The sequence below is a fragment of the Sinocyclocheilus rhinocerous genome, unplaced genomic scaffold (assembly GCF_001515625.1).
Source record: "Sinocyclocheilus rhinocerous isolate Xijiao unplaced genomic scaffold, SAMN03320098_v1.1 scaffold2013, whole genome shotgun sequence".
Taxonomy (NCBI): Eukaryota; Metazoa; Chordata; class Actinopteri; order Cypriniformes; family Cyprinidae; genus Sinocyclocheilus; species Sinocyclocheilus rhinocerous.
In genome coordinates this window covers 25613-46443 of record NW_015651502.1, presented here as the reverse complement: position 1 = coordinate 46443, position 20831 = coordinate 25613, and the positions used below count along the sequence as shown (strand labels likewise).

General features: G+C 40.3%; 1 protein-coding gene across 1 annotated transcript in view; it reads right to left on the bottom strand.

Moving 5' to 3' along the window:
* Positions 1-11411: 11411 nt before the first annotated feature.
* The window catches only part of LOC107713007 (uncharacterized), a 15466-nt gene continuing 6046 nt past the window's right edge, over positions 11412-20831 (bottom strand). The window contains exon 2 of the mRNA XM_016518428.1: positions 11412-12741. Coding sequence (XP_016373914.1) covers positions 11681-12730 — 1050 coding nt within the window. The 5' untranslated portion in view covers positions 12731-12741 and the 3' untranslated portion in view covers positions 11412-11680. The remainder of the gene's footprint in view (positions 12742-20831) is intronic.

Genomic DNA, 20831 nt, shown 5'->3' with positions numbered 1-20831 from the left:
GTCCCAAAACCATTCAAGCTGGTGGTTATTAAGCCTCTTATTAAGAAACCAGAACTAGATCCTAGTGAACTGGCAAATTACAGGCCCATCTCAAATCTTCCTTTTATGTCTAAAATTTTAGAAAAAGTTGTGTCTGCTCAATTGTGCTCCTTCCTGCAAAAAAATGATCTCTATGAAGAATTTCAGTCAGGTTTCAGGCCCCACCATATCACAGAAACTGCACTTGTTAAAATTACAAATGACTTGCTTCTTGCGTCAGACCAAGGCTGCATCTCATTTCTAGTTTTACTTGATCTTAGTGCTGCATGAAACACTATAGATAATGACACACTCATAGATCGATTACAAAACTATACAGGTATTCAAGGGCAGGCTTTAAGATGGTTTAGATCCTACCTGTTACATCGTTATCACTTTGTGTATTTAAATGGGGAATCATCTCAGTTATCACCAGTGCCAAACGCCCCATATTTTTAACACAAAGTATCGTTCTCTCAATTTGTTTAACACATTTCACTGTAACTTCCACTACTATTAGTTTCTCCGTCATCCATTTTCTCTTCACCCATGTCTAAAAACATGTTTTCAGGATAAACAGTCATTTTTACCATTTGATGTGACATACCAGACTTCATCAGTCTCTGTACTGAGCTGGATACAAACTGAAAAATGCAGGGTAGGCACAATAACAACAATAATCCTACCCCCACAATTGGTAACACAGTATTCAGCAACCAGTATCCCCATCCTCCCCACAGGTTTGCTAACCATTCAAGCCATGCATTATTGGTTCGTTCAGGCTCTTTTACGGCCATTCTCATGTGAGCGATGATGTTGGTAACGTTTTCGCTGTAATCTGGAATATGGAAGCAACATGACGTACCTAGCATTTTACAGACTCCCCCTCGTTCTGATGTAAGCATATCGAGTACCAATCTGTTCTGAATGACTGCGTCCCTAATTTGTTTCATCTCATCATTAACCATTGTCAGTGCATTCTCAGTGCTATTGGCTATGGCTAACACAGTCCATGCTAACCCATTTATCTTATTTATACTCACAGCAGTTCCCACCCCCAGGAAAACTGACCACCCTATGTTAGCCCCAGGAGTTGTCCAAGGATCAGATAACACATACCCATTGTACCTTTCTGGCAGAGTCCCCGGTAAAATGTCAACATTCCTTTTCCTTCTACTCTCTCCCTTGGGTTCACTGCTTGGTAAATACACAGATGTCCCTACATTTATTAATGCTGGATAACAACATCCTGACCATCCTTTTTCTGGCAGATGATGGAATGCTCTGTCTCCACACACCCATACTGCTGCGGGTGAAGTGTCGCTCGGCCTGCTGAATGGACATGTGAAGTTTGTCGCTGTCCCTCCGATTATCGCCGTGCAGTTGTTCGCTGTTTGTGGTTGAATAATAAGCTTCAACTTGCACACAGGCTGCCTCAGCATTTGTTTTTCAGCTCTGACCTTCCTCTTACTCTGATAAGGTCGCTTGATGCTTATACAGGTTTCCCGCCCTTGTTGACATCTGCTTCAGATCTCTTACTCCCTACGTTCCTCCTCCTGAGATGCAGATGGAACCTTCCTGCAGTGGCTGGCGTGAATCCACCACCAGATCTCGTACCACTACGAAATCATGCAAGGGGGTTTCAGCAACTTTCCCCTGCGCAGCTTTCACCTGCACACAGACATTAGACAACAGAGAAGACATTTCTTTGCAGTAACTCAACATGTCATGCTCACACACCTCTGTTGATGGCAGCTGTTGTTTGGAACCTTCCTGCAGTGGCTGGCGTGAATCCACGTTGCCCTCTCGGCCACCTTTACCGCCGTGTGGGTAGTTAGAAGCACCTGGAACGGTCCCAGCCACCTCTTTGCTCTCCAGCTTTTCCTTCTCAGATCTCGTACCACTACGAAATCACCTGGTGTTAGGTCGTGCAAGGGGGTTTCAGCAGCTTTCACCTGCACACAGACATTAGACAAAAAAACATTAGTGTTTACCCCCTTTCATACCCATAAATGGTGGTCTACCGAAGAGAATTTCGTATGGGCTCAGGTTTACCCTAGATCGTTTTCTCATTCTTACGTACATGAGAACAATCGGCAACGCCTTAACCCATGTGAGTCCAGTTTCCTCACAGCATTTGGCCAATTTGTTTTTTTATGGTCGCATTTTCTCTCTCGACTGCCCCCCCCCCGAGGCCGGATGGTAACTGCAATGTGTCCTCATGTCAATTCCCAAAAATATACCCACCTGCTTTATTGTTTCATTAACAAAATGCGTTCCATTATCTGAACTGATTTTTCGTGGAATTCCCCATCTTGGAACTATTTCAGTCAGCAGAGCCTTTGCTACTGCTGCTGCGTCCTGTTTGGACGTTGGGAAGACCTCCACCCATTTGGACCACATATCAACCATTACCAGACAATATTTCTTCCCCTCACATGGGGATAGTTCAATAAAGTCCATTTGTAGATATTCAAAAGGCCCTGTCGGTGCCGGCTGGGATGCTTGGGACATTTTTATACCTCTTGCCACATTGTGAGTGTTACAAATGACGCATCTTTTACAAAAATTTTCAGCAAATGTTGTAAACCCCTTTGTAAACCACAATTCTTTCATTTGTGCATTCATTCCCCCTTTCGATGCATGGTCCTTCCCATGCATTGACTTAGCATAATGAGGAAAGAAGTGTCGAGGTAAACAAGGCTTGCCATCACAGCTCATCCAGACACCCTCATTCAGTTTACAGCCGCAGTGCTTCCACTGGTCTTTTTCCAATTCTTTCATTTGTGTAATCATTCCCCCTTTCGATGCATGGTCCTTCCCATGCATTGACTTAGCATAATGAGGAAAGAAGTGTCGAGGTAAACAAGGCTTGCCATCACAGCTCATCCAGACACCATCATTCAATTTACAGCCGCAGTGTTTCCACTGGTCTTTTTCTGCCCCTGAGGCAAAAGTCTGCATGCTCTGTAAAGAAGAATAAGTGTCAGGGTTATTTTCAGATAGCATAGTGCACTCTGTTTCTTTTGTCTGCTCAGCTGCTGCGGCCTTCGCAGCTGCGTCTGCTCTGGCGTTTCCTGTAGATACAGAATCTTTGTTATTTGTGTGTGCTGCACATTTACAAATGGCTGGCAGCAAGATAGCCTCCAGCAACGCTGCCACAAGAGGAGCATTCAATATTGGGCGCCCATCTGACTTTAAAAATTTTCTGTGTTTCCACAGTGCTCCAAAGTCATGTGTAACTCCAAATGAATAGCGCGAATCCGTATATCTAGACTGGACTATTGTAATGCACTGCTAGGTGGTTGTCCTGCATCTTCAATAAACAAGCTACAGGTTGTCCAAAATGCAGCGGCTAGAGTCCTTACCAGGTCAAGAGAATATGATCATATTACCCCAATTTTAAATTCTCTGCACTAGCTACCTATTAAGTTCCGCATCAGTTACAAAATATTACTACTTACTTTTAAGGCCCCAAATGGTTAAGTTCCTGTGTACCTAACTAGTCTTCTATCACACTACAATCCATCACGCTCCCCAAGGTTGCAAAACTCTGCCCATTGTAGTCTTACTGGGAGGAGAGTTGTGGATGCCCGACAGTTAGAACCGAGGTTACTGTTGGGTGGATTATCCTTGGAGAAATCCTCATCCACAACTCTCCTCCCGGTAAGACTACAATGGGCAGCGAGAGTCTACAACTGCCAAAAGATTTTTGGTAGTACCTAGGATAGCAAAGTCCACTAAAACTATCTCTGTGGAAAATTTGTCACCTGCTTCGTCAGGGCTTGGCAAATGAGCCATTGCTTCTTTCATGTCAGTTACAGTCCACGGTCTAAAGACCATCATAGGCCCATCAGGTCCTGATACCTCGATCATCGGAGCTGTTATACTCACATTTTCTTCTTTTATTGTCTGTCTTGTTCTTCTTTTCTTTGGCGAGGGTATTCTGCTTGCCATTTCTTCTTCGATCTCTTCGTTCGGGGTTTCAGGAATCATTTCGGGGTCCCACTAAAAGAGGCAGAGCTTTTTCACATTTGGCTCCCAAACTCTGGAATAGCCTTCCTGATAACGTTCGGGGATCAGACACACTCTCTCTGCTTAAATGTAGATTAAAGACACATCTCTTTCACATTACACATTTTCACATCACATTACTCATTCACATGATGTATCTCATAACCTTGTACTTCAATTACATCGGATCAAATGCACATTAAAATGTTTTGCTTGGGTTAAACACATCATTTTTTGCTTAGTTGGAACAGAAGCTATGCTAATTTATCACTATTTCCTTCTCTGTTTCTGCTTTTTCTTTTCCTCCTTTCTACCTGCTAATTCTTTCTGCATTGCTCTTCTTTCTCTCTTATCTGCTTCCTCTATCCAACAATTCACTGTCTGCTCACATTTCTCACACACATGTTTCACACAACACCCCCTTTGTTTTTTGCTATCTCCCTCTTCCACCGATTCCCCTTTCTCTGTGGATTTATTTTCGGCGCCGAAATAATCTGCTGGACGTCTCCAACAGATCCGACCTTTCTCCCAAAGCCGGCCAGGCGGAGGCTTTATCACTCCGATTATTACACACAGTTTCAATTTTCCCCTTAGAAATGTGTTAACCGTGCCACGCGTGATCTCAATTTATTTTTCAAACCTTCTTGATCACGCCTCGTTGCCGCGGTTTCAATTTCTCACTAAAAATGTATTAACTGTGCTGTACCCGCATAATCTCAATTTTTCTTAGAAACTTCTTGATTACGCATACCACAGAGCCAGATACACCACTATGGTTTATCCCCCTTATCCAATATCAATTTCCAAAACCCAAATTCTTTAGAAGATTATGATTTGTCTCTTACCGAGAGTTCTGTTGCCACCCAGGTTCGTTTTCTGATTCCAGTGGTGTCCCCTCCGGGCCTCGGCGGTCGGTCCCTTTCTCCCTGTAATTTATTCGGGGTTAGGGCTGAACATCTATCGTCCAGGATGCGCCGTCACCGTCCGCTCACAGGTCCAGAAGACACATCCAAGGAATCCCACTTTCTGACACCAAATTGTTGGGGCAAAATCAAATTGACTCTCATCAGCATAAGAGACAAACTCACTCTCAATTGTCTTTAAAAGGTTTTATTCTTTGCAAAGTAGGTTAAACATCGTACAGGATACAAGTTGCTGCAGAGTGTGACAAGGAAGGAAGGGCACGCCTCCGCTTTATATCTCTTTTCCAAGTCAAGGTTACAAACTCTTAACAGCTGTATTTTCCATACATGGACAGAAAGTCAAAAACACAGTACTATATCATACTTCGAAAGGTCGGTTCCCCCTATATTTAGGGCTTTGGTGACCCCCTAGGTCAGAGACAGACGCCTATAACAAAGAGTGAAAAATTTAAGGGGGTCTGAATACTTTCCGTACCCACTGTACATTATATGCTAGTATAAATTAATGAAGTAATAGCATAACTTACGACAAAAGAACCGAGATAAGAAAAAAAAGACATGATTCGTCTAGTAGCTATCTCCGCTCGTGAAAAGCGCTGCCCTGCCCGTTTGATCACCGCCCAGCAGACACACGGAGCGTGCATGAGAAACTAGAGGCGCGGCCGTGATCACTGGTGCTCACCTCATCATCACCATGAGGTGCTGTTAAACGCTAAACATATTCCTCACTTCTTTTGTTTGTCCAACACCGAGGTGCACGATGAGTGATGGATCCGCATCACGGTCAGCCCGCAACGACCCTCGCACTCTGCCAACTCGATGTGCTTTAATTTTCATTTTTATTTGTAATAAACACTTTTGTTTTTTTGTCAGATCTCCACTTTTTGTTCAATCAGTTACATATTTTAATTGCATGTGCATTTTGTTTTATTTAAACCTCCTGTAGGATCTCTGTCGAACTGACACGAATAAACCCTTGGCCACCTTGTGAACCATGGAACAACCACATTCCAAAGAAACAAACTAAAGATTATCCTCCGCAGCCATCTGCGGTTGTAATTATCCATATGGCGCCCAATTGTCTCGAGCAGTTCCTGTCCCATTTGGCTTATCTTCTGAAGAGACGTCAAAAAGCCGTGCTAAGACTCTAACTCAATCACCCAAGAATACAGACTATCTTTGTTTGACGGCCCTTCATGGGACCAGATGCGTGTTACCCACATGACCATTTGACTTATAAATTAATGATCCCATTAACAAAAGAGACAATTTTATAACTCCACGTCCAAACGAGAAGAATAGCAGGTCTACTCCGCATGACCTTTTACAACCTCCTTGACCTCAGGGACACGTGCTTCCCCTTTCTCTACATTCCAGAAAAATGCGCGCTTCTCCTTTCGGAGACAAAGGAACACGCAAAACTCACTGGATGATTTCAAAAGACAATCATTTATGCATATAAAAGGGCAACTATACTCCCAAATAATATGCTTTCTGTTTGATGTGTTATTGGAACCTATGATATTTTAATCTTTGCCTTATAACTTTTCCTTTTAGCAGATAACCAGTGTTTACTATCGGGTGAAAGCTTGTTTTATTTGCAGAACATTGGTGTGAATGAAAAAATGATATTCGGCATCATTTCTCTGGTGATAATACTTTTATAAGAAATATTAAAATTTGCAGAAATACTCCCCACGGGGAGCATGTGATTCATACATGATAAAGGAACAGTATGGGGCGTGGTTAAGGCCCTGCAGCCCATTTCGGATTGGAACAACGATCCGTGGGACGGACTTAGGTGGCTCGTTTAAAACCAGATGGCTTTTTTCACTCCGTGCTCGCTTCTTTTCGCCGTGTTAATAACTTGTGCTCACACGCTCACCATCACGCGATCGGGCCATCCAGAACTTAACCACTCTGTTGAAGCTTCGTAACGCTGCAGAACTCAAAGTCTTGCAAAATCAGACTCTCTCAGAAGAACTTCGAGGCTCCTCCGTAACCCGGTAAACAACCAATCACCACCGAGGGCTCTCCCAAAAGGACGTCATCCAGACGCCATCTCAGCAACCAATCCAAAGCTCCGGGACTCCCTCAGGCAACGAGGAAAACCCCTTTCAGCTCTGCAAGTAACAAACAAAGTCTTCTATCTGCCGAAATCGGTGCTGAATTGATCTTAAGCAGTAAAGATAAGACAAATCTCTGCTTTGTGATTTTCTCAGGTTGCAAGTGAAGAACTGTAGCGAATATCTTGCTAAAACTTTGGGATTTCCTCAGAACTCCGTTAACTCTCATTCTTCAGAACTGTATGTGTGTGTGTGTGTATGTGTGTGTTTTCATTAGTTTTAGATCCATGTAATCTATAGAAGTAGTTCAAAATAAATTCTTGTTTCATTTATAAAGAAGTATTGTCTTGTGTCGTAAATTTTTTAAGTTAAAACTCTGCCTAGATCACGTTACCTAGCTCGTAGCTTATAACTTATCACAAGCATGTATTAACCTGTGGCCAGGGATAATACAAATATTCAAATTGTTAAGATACACGGACGTTAACGTCTCGCTGGACGAACAGTTGATAAAGTGTAAACTATCAAATTTGAAATCAGTTCTAATCAGGTTGACTTCGAATCTTCACATTCGATTCCTTTCAAAACCTGAGCTAAAATAATAATAATTAATTCCCTTACAAAAGGAATCTTATCTTACACAAGTTTAAAGTTAATCTATAATTGAGATTTAAATCTGAGTTTAAAGTTATGGTGCAACAGGATTAAAGTTAATCTTAAATAGGATAACTTATATCCAGGAACAAAATGATGGGTTTAAATGTAAACCTGCTTATTTTTAAAGGTTTAAAGTTTGGTGCAACAGAATTATTAGATAAACCTTGATTTAATCTAGATTTAAAATTAATCATTGCAAACAATTTAGCTACAATTTCATTTGAAAAAAACTGCACATTAGGCCTAATGTCTGAAGTGGGCAAGCAGCAAAAGGCCTAGTGATCAATTTAAAATGTAATTTAAAGAAGTGTTTCTTTCACAAAATGAGCATTAAATATATAACTATAAAATATACTCAATTTTTCTCCCTCTTTACCAGGCACTCCTCACTTTCATTTCTTTCAGGATAAATTAATGAATTCTCGTGTTGTAAATCAGTCTGTAGAATATAGGCTACTCAATTTTTCTCCCTCTTCACCAGGCACTCATGTCACTTTCATTTCTTTCAGGATAAATAAATGAATTCACGTGTTGTAAATCAGTCTGTAGGCCTATAGCGCACATAGCCCCTAAATTTAGCAATCAACTATGCATATTATAAACTTAACATTTAACATACAAATTTTTTTTCTATAAAATGATTTTGTCTTTGCTACTTTTAATTATAAAGGATGATAGCACAGCATTTTTGAATGACTGTCTTCATGAGTTTGTCTGCATCCATATAGCATGTTTCCGCTCACTTGTAAAGTATGGTAGTAATTTTTCTTCTAGTTCTTTCAAAGCTGTTCTTTCTGCGTTTCCGCTCACATGTTTTTAAATCTGTTTCATTGAGGTTCCAAATAATGGCTCATTGGCTTAGATATAACACCTAGAAGCATATATTCTTATGCACACATGCAAAGTATGTTGCAGCTGTATTTCTATGAAATTCTGTTGTCTTAGCTATTCTGTTACTATTAAAAGTTTTTTTTTCACTGCTTGTCCTATTTTGGCACAATCACTAAATTGAACTTGAGTAGTTTTACTAAGGGCACCCAACTCACATGAAATTGAACTGTCAAACATATTCTACCCGCCTTCCTGATCTAAATTACTGTACATTTGATATGGTAATTAATTCTGAGACATGAATTTGGGAAAAGAGCACTAATGACTTGTTTAAGACTTGAAGCTAAAAGTTGAGGACTTGCAAGTCGACTTGGACTTGCCTGTCTTGACTCGGGACTTGATTCGAGAATTGAATGCAAAGACTCGAGACTCACTTGTGACTTGCAAAACAACGACTTGGTCACACCTCTGGTTGTATCTCTCTATTAGTGCTATAACCAGCAGCAGCAATGTAGCAGATCTATTCCGCCAAGACCAAATACATTATCATTGTCATAACCATTACCATGCTAAAGTCTTCGGAGAGTTGTACTGATTGAAATATATATATTGTTTATATATGTAATTTCTAGTTTTTCAAATTAGATATTAGAAATGCACCTGCCATGTGCTCCAGGGCATGGCACAAATTAACATATTTGTTCCAACTAAATTAGTGAAGACCTATGCTCTCAATGTCAAATGCAGAAACTTTAATTAATGCGTTCATGACCTCAAGGTTAGATTATTGTAATGCTTTATTGGGTGGTTGTTCTGCACACTTAATAAACAAACTCCAGCTAGTCCAAAATGCAGCAGCTAGTGTTCTTACTAGAACCAGGAAGTATGGGAGATACCATCAGAAAACACCGTGTTAGCTTTCACTGTTATGCTGATGATACTCAGCTCTATATTTCTTCGCGGCCCGGCGAAACATACCAATTTGAAAAATTTACGGAATTCTGAAAAAACAGAGGTGTTAATTATAGGACCTAAAAACTCTGCATTTAATAACCTAGAACACTGTCTAAGACTTGATGGCTGCTCTGTCAATTCTTCGTCATCAGTTAGGAACCTAGGTGTGCCATTTGATAGCAATCTTTCCTTTGAAAGCCACGTTTCTAGCTTTTGTAAAACTGTATTTTTCCATCTCAAAAATATATGAAGAGTTTGGTTCCAAAACGCTATAAATCCATTTTGATTAATTTGAGTAAAAATGTGTTTTCTTTACCAAGAAAGTGGCAAGATGAAAACCATTATTTTCTGTTTCAAACTTTCACATAGCATCTTTAGGTTATAATAATATTAAAAGAAACCGTAGCAAAACGGCGCACACCGGTTTGAGCTTGAACTTGCCCCTGGTGAATGTTCTGTATACAAGAAAGAAACAATACTGCTTCCTGTTTAAATAGATAAGGATTCCTGCTGCATTAATTAAGAAAAGTACTCATATACTGACTTATGTCTGTATATGAGATATGAATTGTTAAACATGTTTTTTTTTTTTTTACTCTAGATCAGACATAAGTTATTGTTTTAAAGTAATCATGTCTACTTGAATGTTCTCTTTATCTCCTTTTTCTGTCTTTCAACTCTATCTCGTTCATTAACCTAGATTATACTAAACTTGAAATTGTGCAGTATAACTGAAGAGTTTGGTTCCAAAATGCTATAAATCCATTTTGATTAATTTGAGTAAAAATTTGTTTTCTTTACCAAGAAAGTGGCAAGATGAAAACCATTATTTTCTGTTTCAAACTTTCACATAGCATCTTTAGGTTATAATAATATTAAAAATTCAAATCCAGATTTAGATTTTCAAAGATTTATTATAAAATTTTATAATTTTTTCCCCAAAATGCAATAAATCCATGGCACTTTAAAAAAAAATTTTTTTTAATTTTTTTCAAAATGCAATAAATCCATTGAATCAATATAAATGTTATTTTTCATATTGAAACTGTTGAAAATACACAACATGGTTAATCCATATATGACAGCCTTTGAACTTGGTCAATACTAATATACAGGCACTGGACTAAAAATACATTCGATCAGTCATCGCTCCCAAAATGAATTCAACGGGTCATCTTGTTAATGCTATAAATTAATTACAGCAATAAAAGAAAATTACATCATGAACAAGAACATGAACAGCAATATCACATTAGACCACAGAAATTCCAAAATTACATTTCCCTTACATTCAGCTTCCAAAAGTGCATTCATCTTTGCCATGTTACATTCATTTCACAAGTGCTATATGCTGTATTAACAAAAACATAAATGGCATTAACAAAAACATAAATGGCATTGATAAAAACACTTACTGACAAGCTACGCAATATCGCGTTCATAATCAAATGCGACTCATCTGCGATTATGAACGTGATATTGCATAGCTTGTCAGTGATCTACGGCTCTGTGTATCCATCTGAAAGCACGTGATGGAGATTTACTTATAATCATAGAACTGGCTTTACCGACGAGATGCACATGACAATCACATGCGATTTATCGCAGCCCTAAGTTTGTTTGTTGATCACAAAGTAGATGAGGAAAACTAGGATGCCGGGTGTATTCAAAGCGCCGCCATTACTGTCTAGAGTGTGTGGAATGGTGTGCTGTGATTGGTTGAGCGGATATATCGCATTCTGCAGAAAAAGGAGACAGGCATTTGTCGCGGTTTGGAAACAAAGGGAGAAAAAATTACAGAATAACTCGGTGGATATCGCATTTTGCGTAAAATTAAAAATGGACTTTTCAATACCGACCAGATACAATACTGATTTTGGCGGAAACTAAATTTTAAAAAAAAGGCGTTGACTTTGAAAAAACAATAACAGTGAAAACATAAGACTTCAAGAGTGGTATGCGGCGTTATTTAATTTTCATAAGATTTAAAGTAGCATTGTCAGATTCTTTTAATCATAAACACAAAGTTTCAGTAATTGTAGTTACATCATCTGTAAATGAAAAATCTCTTTGCTATATTAAATTATTCCAGACTCATTTTAACCAGTACATGCATATATATATAATTACTTGAGAATGTATAGTTAATGTATTGAACTGAAAAGCACTTGGTTATCCTTGGAGTTCAGCGATCCTGCGATCCTGAAATACTGATATTCATGGTTGCGCGGGTGGCAGCGGGACTTCAGTTGGAGGGTTTGGCTCACTGGTAATCTTTAAATCACGGCAGAACAACACTGATTCTTGACCAAGACCCAGTTTGTACTGCCACAGATTTACAGACTCATGTGGCTTCAGGTTTAATGTGAGTTGCTCTTCCTCTTCAGTTGCTTCATTCCAGCTTTCGTTTTCAGTGCTGACATGTGAACCTCCATATTCTGCAGAAAAGGAGAACTGTAACTTCGCAATTAACTTTGCAAGCTCTCCAGATTCAACTGAGGCTGATGCAGCTATCTTCCAGTTGTGAGTGATCTGGGTCATCTTCGCCTTATTGTATCCAACCTTTTTAGTGATCCTCTTTTGCCATGTCACCGGTGTATTGCTGTCATTTTTTATCGTTTTAATATTCTCCCACATGCCTATGGCTGGGCCTTTAGTTACAGACAGCCCACCAGGAAGGAAGTTAAGAACATCAGGATGAACAGAATAGACAGCAGTGTGCCTGTCTTTGCCGAGATAAGGAGCTTGGCAGAACTCAACACCCCACTCTGAGGCGGGCTTGAGGAAGGAGAAGCACATGCCGAATAGTTTTATGTGATGCAGCTCCCAGTAATACAGACCGTCTCTGAAGTCTGGATGCAGGGTGTGTACTTCAGCATCCGAGTCAAGATTCATGTCAGTTGTTACTCGTAAAGTACCCTTTTCTTGGAAGATGATGTAAAAATATCTATGGGCTGCGAAGTAGTGGTCTCCACCCTGACAGTTGGGATGAAGTTTGTAAACTACAGCATTGCTGTCTGTTGACAGATCGGTAACTCTGCGGCAGGAATTGCCCTTGATGATGTGAAAGGAGCCTTTGCTATCACCAAGGTAATGGTCTCCATTTTGGCAGGCAGGGTGCAGACTGAAAATAGAGATATCTGAACCTTTATTTAAATCACTTGTCTGCATATAGCAGCCGAGGTCAGAGCGGATTATGCAATAGTAGTTGTTAAATGCACAGATGTCAGTGCCTTTTGCTTTGCTCTTGGGAATAATGCTGCTCATCGTGCCTGAACCTGCAACACAGAAGAAGTCAAACATTCAATCAACTGCACATACCCGATAGAATGCTGTTATTTTAGTCACTCTATAGATTGAGCTCACTGATTACTGAAGGGAGATCATCAAAATCCTCTTGTCTTCTATATATGCATGTATATATCCTTTTTTACATGCTTTACATGTTACCCTTGGGAGATATCATCAGGGTGTGCTATTTGATAGCAATCTTTCCTTAGAAAGCCACGTTTCTAGCATTTGTAAAACTTTGCCCAGTCCAGAGCCCGCTCCAGTCCGGAGTCCAGAGCCCGCTCCAGTCCGGGAGCTCACAGAGCCCAGTCCAGAGCCCGCAACTCCATTTCCCATAGTCCCTTGTCTGTCATTCTGTCTGATCATTAACACCTGTTTATTATTTCCGATCTTTATCACCTGTTAGTCATTTAGTCATTTACTCATTATCCCAGCTATATATACCTTGCTCACTCTGTCTGTCATTGCTGCTATTTTGTATTTGTCATCTCGTGTCTGATCTTATGTCTGAGTTGTCTATAGTTTACCGTGTTATCTGTTCCTTGCGTTTTGGATTACCTTTTGCCACGTTTTTGTTCTGTTTTGATTATTTTGTTACTTTCAATAAACTGCAACTGGATCTTATCTTGTCTCTCCTGGCATTCCGTGACAGCATCGCTGCGCACCGATCATTGAATGACACCAAAGTACTGCGAGAGCGATTCGAAAGCATAAGGAGCATCTGCTCTGCTCTCTATAGCTCTTGTGAATGTCATACAATGATCGATCTGCACAATGCAAACAGCCAAAACCTGGATATTTTAGGCAATATTGAAATCCTGGCAAGGACGCGTCCCATAAAAATGGCCCGTATGGTCACCCTATCACTGTTACACCACAATAACGCATACATATCACTCTGTCGCATGAGCAGCTTTAGGTCTCTCTGAATTATTCTGAAAAGCTAAGGAACCAATTCTCTTCCAGTGACCCTGCATACACCAGCCTGTCTGAATGGTTTCTAGATGTTTGGTTCATCTTATACTGACCTACAGGCCTAAATCAGTTTCTGTGAAGACATGTGCATTCCTACCAGGACCTATTTAACATACAACAATGACAAACTATGGTTCACTGCAAAACTCAGACAGCTCCGACAGGCCAAAGAAAATGCTTACAGGAATGGGGAGTCTTGTATAAACAGGCCAAATACACACTGGCAAAGGAGATCAGAGTGGCAAAGAGAAATGATTCTGAAAAGCTAAGGAACCAATTCTCTTCCAGTGACCCTGCATACACCAGTCTGTCTGAATGGTTTCTAAATGTTTGGTTCATCTTATACTGACCTACAGGCAGAAACTGAAAGCAGCTAAGCCTGTATTAAGGACTGTAAAAAGATGGACTCATGAGGCAGAGCGGGATTTACAAGCCTGCTTCGATTGCACTGATTGGGAGTGTTTTTGAAGCTGCCGCCAAAGATCTGGACAAGCTCACAAAGACTGTAACATCCTATATCAGTTTTTGTGAAGACATGTGCATTCCTACCAGGACCTATTTAACATACAACAATGACAAACCATGGTTCACTGCAAAACTCAGACAGCTCCGACAGGCCAAAGAAAATGCTTACACAGGCCAAAGAAAATGCTTGAATGGGGGGGGAGTCTTGTATAAACAGGCCAAATACACACTGGCAAAGGAGATCAGAATGGCAAAGAGGAATTATTCTGAAAAGCTAAGGAACCAATTCTCTTCCAGTGACCCTGCATCAGTGTGGAAAGGTCTGAAAGACATCACCAACTACAAGAAACCATCTACCAGCACTGCGGAAAATCAACAACTGGCAGACGATCTGAATGAGTTTTACTGCAAGTTTGAAAAAACACCCTACACCTGCTCTGAACACCTCTCTACACAACCATTAACACATGCTGAAACCCCCCTCTCCACCACTCCTGCACTTTAGATCAGTGAAGATGATGTGCGTCAGGTCTTCCGGAAGCAGAAAAGGAAAAAAGCACCAGGCCCAGATTGTTTTACACAAGCTTGTCTGAAATTCTGTGCTGACCAGCTGGCCCCCAACTTCACACATATCTTCAACAGATCACTGGAGCTGTGCGAAGTCCCTGCCTGCTTCAAACGCTCCACCATCATCCCCCTCTGCTATTTTCAATATACATGTTGCCCCTTGGTAATATTATTAGAAAATACTAATAATATTAGAAACATTAGGAAACATATTATTAGAAATAACAATGGATTAGTTTCCATTGTTATACTGATGATAATCAACTATATATTTCTACAAGACCAGATGAAACTTCTAAACTATCTAAGCTAACAGAATGTGTTAAAAATGTAAAAGATTGGCTGACCAATCATTTTCTCCTATTAAATTTGGATAAGACAGAGATATCAAAATGCAGCGGCTAGAGTCCTTACCAGGTCAAGAAAATATGATAATATTACCCCAATTTTAAATTCTCTGCACTAGCTACCTATTAAGTTCCGCATCAGTTACAAGATATTACTACTTACTTTTAAGGCCACAAATGGTTAAGATCCTGTGTACCTAACTAGTCTTCTACCATGCTACAATCCATCACGCTCCCCAAGGTTGCAAAACTCTGGATTTTTGGTAGTACCTAGGATAGCAAAGTCCACTAAAGGAGGTAGAGCTTTTTCGCATTTGGCTCCCAAACTCTGGAATAGCCTTCCTGATAACGTTCGGGGATCAGACATACTTTCTCTGCTTAAATGTAGATTAAAGACACATCTCTTTAGCCAAGCATTCACATGATGTATCTCATAACCTTGTACTTCAGTTACATCGGATCAAATGCACATTAACATTTTTTGCTTGGGTTAAACACATAATTTTTTGCTTAGTTGGAACAGAAGCTATGCAAATTTGTCTCTATTTCCTTCTCTGTTTCTGCCTCGTGATTGACATCCCGTGGTAACTAGGAATTACACAAACTTCAGTCTGGATCCAGCTCTTACAAAGACCTGAGATGACCGAACACCTGAGAAGAGATGATGCCAACCCCGAACACCTGAGAAGAGATGATACCAACCCCTCAGACAACATACAAAACTACCAAATTTTGCTATAAGTTTGATCGCAGCATATAATTATTGCTGTTAATAGTGTTCACCGTCTGTTTGATTACGTGACATTAACTAACTGCTTGATTTTTACCGTACATTTCTGCCATATGGACATCAACTTGAGATAGTCACCACTGATAAGCTATTACTAAATATAATGTATAAACTTTAATTTTCTGTAAAGCTGCTTTGCAACAATTTACGTCATAAAAAGCACTATACAAATAAACTTTAATTGAATTGATAACACTGGTTTTATTGCCCAAAGGAATGCGGGCAGAGCAACTCTCAATTCATTTACCCATAGGAAAGACACACAATGCCATATAAATGGACTCTCATTCACAGACAAATCTTTCTTTGACCTCCCTATCACATATCCCCAGGTCATTGTGTATATATTATTACTATATTATATTATTACTGTTCTTGTATATTGTCTTTTGTATTGCATACTTTTTTATGCATGCTTATGATAGAACCACTTGTTCATGTAACCTTACCTATACCATGTTTGGTCTCTATGAATTCGTCTTTGGATGATCTAATTGAGAGTTTATATTATATGTTGATACTTATGCAACATATTAATGTTCTAAGAATCTTTAGTAGTTTTTGCATCAACATCCAATCCAGTTGCATATGCAAATTACCATGTTCGGAGACAAAGAGTCGTAAACTTCCCCTCCAGAAGTGCAAGTCACCATTGGCTCTTTGACCCATGGAGAGGTGTGACCTCCACGGAATTTGAAAGGCCTCACTTTAGTGACCCATCGGGCTTTTCAGTCTCTTCACTCGTCTCTCATCATCTTCCCGTCTTCTGGTTGCTAAGTCCCAGAGCCAGCGCTGCCGTGCCTGGCAGGCCTCGACACAGCTCAGTCTAAAGTTCTTTTAGATTCAGAGAAGATGAGGATGCTGAGCTTGAAGTTTTCTTCTGGACCCCAAAGTTTTGTAACTAGATTTAATACTGTCACATGGAATTGATGTCAGGAAGGGCTTACATCAGGGAATTGATGCAAACGTCATATAGCTAAAACTGTAAATTCGACTCCTTGTTACAGGTATGGTAGAACCATCACTTCTACCACAAAAGACTGCTTTGTAGGTAATCTTCCTGATTTATCTCAATTGCTTAGCATATCCAATAGCTCAGAACAACTTGATGATCTAACAGAAACTATGGACGCTTCTCTTTTCTAGCATTTTAGATACGGTTGCTCCTTTACGCGTAAGGAAGATTATGGAAAACAGTCTGACACCATGGTATATTGAGTAAAGACAATCCCTTGCCACCACCTTGTGGCGCAACAATGTAACTGCACTGACTGACAGCCCGTCTAGAACACGCAGGTGAAATATGAGCAGAAAGTCTCTTGTCCCGTCAGATTCGAGAGTTAGACCTAACTGTTATACATATAGGCAGGGCTGTACAGTGCGACATATATGTATATATACTGTCATATATTTTGAGTGAACTATCCCTTTAATGTTTTTATTTTTATTATTTTATATTTTTTAATGAAATGATACTCTAAATAAGAAACTAAATCTGCCAACAGGTGGCGGTAAATGTCTGAGTCATTCATTCATTCTATTCGTTCAAATGTAATGACAGTAAACGGCTCTCTCTATGAATGGGCCTTTGAATCATTGGTTCACTCGATTCGTTCAAAACGTGGATTCATTCAGAAACTAGACACCGCTGTGTTGCTCGGAGACATGCAACAATTCTGCTTTGGCTTTAAAGGTAATATGTTCTCTGCAAAATTGAGCAAAAACACATAATATTGTGTTTAAAATATAACACAACATCAACTTCTTATTTACTAAACTAAATCAGCACTCGTGTAATACTGCTCTCCCTGCTCGAGTTATATCAAATATCATATGATATAAATATGAGACAAAAGCTCATACAGGGGCTTTTTTTGCTTGAATTTTAGGGCATAACTGCATTTATGGAGTTGTTGCCCTGCATCATATTTGTAAACAGTCAACTGTATGAAATATAAGATGACATACAGGTCTGGGGGCGGGGCCAGTGCGTTAACTGTGTTATTTTTCATTACTAATTAATTAAGTTAACGCGTTAAATGGACAGCCACGATTTGGGGAAAAAAATCAATATGCAATTTTGGGATCAGCATTCATAGACATTCTGAACTCTATTGGGGTTAGACAACACGTGTCAGGACCTACTCATTGTCGAAATCATACTCTAGATTTAATACTGTCACATGGAATTGATGTCAGGAAGGGCTTACATCAGGGAATTGATGCAAACGTCATATAGCTAAAACTGTAAATTCGACTCCTTGTTACAGGTATGGTAGAACCATCACTTCTACCACAAAAGACTGCTTTGTAGGTAATCTTCCTGATTTATCTCAATTGCTTAGCATATCCAATAGCTCAGAACAACTTGATGATCTAACAGAAACTATGGACGCTTCTCTTTTCTAGCATTTTAGATACGGTTGCTCCTTTACGCGTAAGGAAGATTATGGAAAACAGTCTGACACCATGGTATATTGAGTAAAGACAATCCCTTGCCACCACCTTGTGGCGCAACAATGTAACTGCACTGACTGACAGCCCGTCTAGAACACGCAGGTGAAATATGAGCAGAAAGTCTCTTGTCCCGTCAGATTCGAGAGTTAGACCTAACTGTTATACATATAGGCAGGGCTGTACAGTGCGACATATATGTATATATACTGTCATATATTTTGAGTGAACTATCCCTTTAATGTTTTTATTTTTATTATTTTATATTTTTTAATGAAATGATACTCTAAATAAGAAACTAAATCTGCCAACAGGTGGCGGTAAATGTCTGAGTCATTCATTCATTCTATTCGTTCAAATGTAATGACAGTAAACGGCTCTCTCTATGAATGGGCCTTTGAATCATTGGTTCACTCGATTCGTTCAAAACGTGGATTCATTCAGAAACTAGACACCGCTGTGTTGCTCGGAGACATGCAACAATTCTGCTTTGGCTTTAAAGGTAATATGTTCTCTGCAAAATTGAGCAAAAACACATAATATTGTGTTTAAAATATAACACAACATCAACTTCTTATTTACTAAACTAAATCAGCACTCGTGTAATACTGCTCTCCCTGCTCGAGTTATATCAAATATCATATGATATAAATATGAGACAAAAGCTCATACAGGGGCTTTTTTTGCTTGAATTTTAGGGCATAACTGCATTTATGGAGTTGTTGCCCTTCATCATATTTGTAAACAGTCAACTGTATGAAATATAAGATGACATACAGGTCTGGGGGCGGGGCCAGTGCGTTAACTGTGTTATTTTTCATTACTAATTAATTAAGTTAACGCGTTAAATGGACAGCCACGATTTGGGGAAAAAAATCAATATGCAATTTTTCTGGTTAAAATTGCGATTTAAAATGCTATTTTTTAAGCAAATTAACAAAAAAATGTTAATGTAATAATTAGATAAAATGTATGATAAGATAAGAACAATATGCATTTTATTCTACAGAAAACTAGGCTATTGTTTTACAAACAACTGAAGGGTTAATTTTTAACATGCAAAATCTTTGACAGTAATTTCTTATTTTTTACAAGAGGTATGTAAAATCAAAAATATGTCTTTAATATGAAATACTGTCACACTTATGGACTTTGTTGTTGTGTTTTTACGCCTCATGTTCCCTTGACCTAGTTTCTGTCTCTCCTTGATTATGTTTATTATGCCAGTTCACCTGTGTCTAGTTAATTTAGTCATTAGTCACCCATTAGTCTGTTTACTTAAGTTTCAGTCTGTTCAGTTTGTCTTGGTCCGATCTCATCGATTGCTATGTGTGTTACTGCCTTCCTATGTGTGGATTACCTTTGTGTGGATTAATTAAAGACCGTTTACACTTAATCTTCATCTTCATGTGCTTTCCTCAACACCGTGAGCGTGACAGAAGACCGGACCCACCATAGCGCCATGTTTTCCAATGTTTGTTTTTTTCATTTTTTGGAAGTTTTTCTTTTATGGACGATCCTGTCATCCTACTGGAGCAGGGGGACCGCTCTCTCGAGGACCACACGAGATTTTGTGGACCTCGCCAACTTAACACACTACCCAGACAGCTGCCTCATCACGTTCTATCGTGTTGGCTTAAACACCGCCAAACGAGTGCAGTTGTCCGGGGACGGTTCTCGAGAGAGGAACTCACCAGCCCCACTCCAGAGCCAGAGCCCAGCCCACCATCACCCCGCTGCGCAGAGCATCAGCCAGAGCCCACTTCTGATGGAGAGCCAGAGCCCACAGCGACCAACGAGCCATCACCAGATAGAGCGATCGTGCTGAGGATCACCCCGGAGCCAGAGCCTCACCAGCAGTCTGACCAGGTGAGAGAGCCAACAACAACACACGCTTCGGTGGATGAAACAGTGGATAACAGGGGTGCAGAGGAAAGCCCCACCCACTGCACCACCGCTGAGGGTGAGCTGAGCCAGGACTCTGAGGACTTAAATGGCTTTAATACTGAGATACCCTGCCTTCCTTCATCCTCTGGACTCTCTTCCTGTCCTGATATGGCCATGGAGGTCATGAACAAACTGTCTGTCTGCCCTGATCTATCTGTTTGTCCTGTCACGACCACAGAGGGCGTTCCCCTGTCTGTGGCCCTGCGCCTCCTGAGTTCCCTGTGACATTTATTTGCCCACCCAACCTCCCTCTCCCACCTCCTGTCATCACTTCATCCTCAGCTCTGCCATCTTCTGCCCCTTTGCTGCTGCATCTGTGTGGTGGGCTCGCTGTGGGTCTGCCAGTCTCCATCGGCGTCGTGGCTGGAGGATCCCTTGTCTCCGCCTCCAGCCTCTGAGTCCCAGACTCCACCTCGGCTCCACCATGGCTCCTAGCTCCCTCCTCTCCACCGTGGTCTGTCAGTCCACAAGCTCTACCGGGCTCCCTCGTCCCTCCGGCTCTGTCATGGTCGGTCGTCGACCTGCCCTTGCC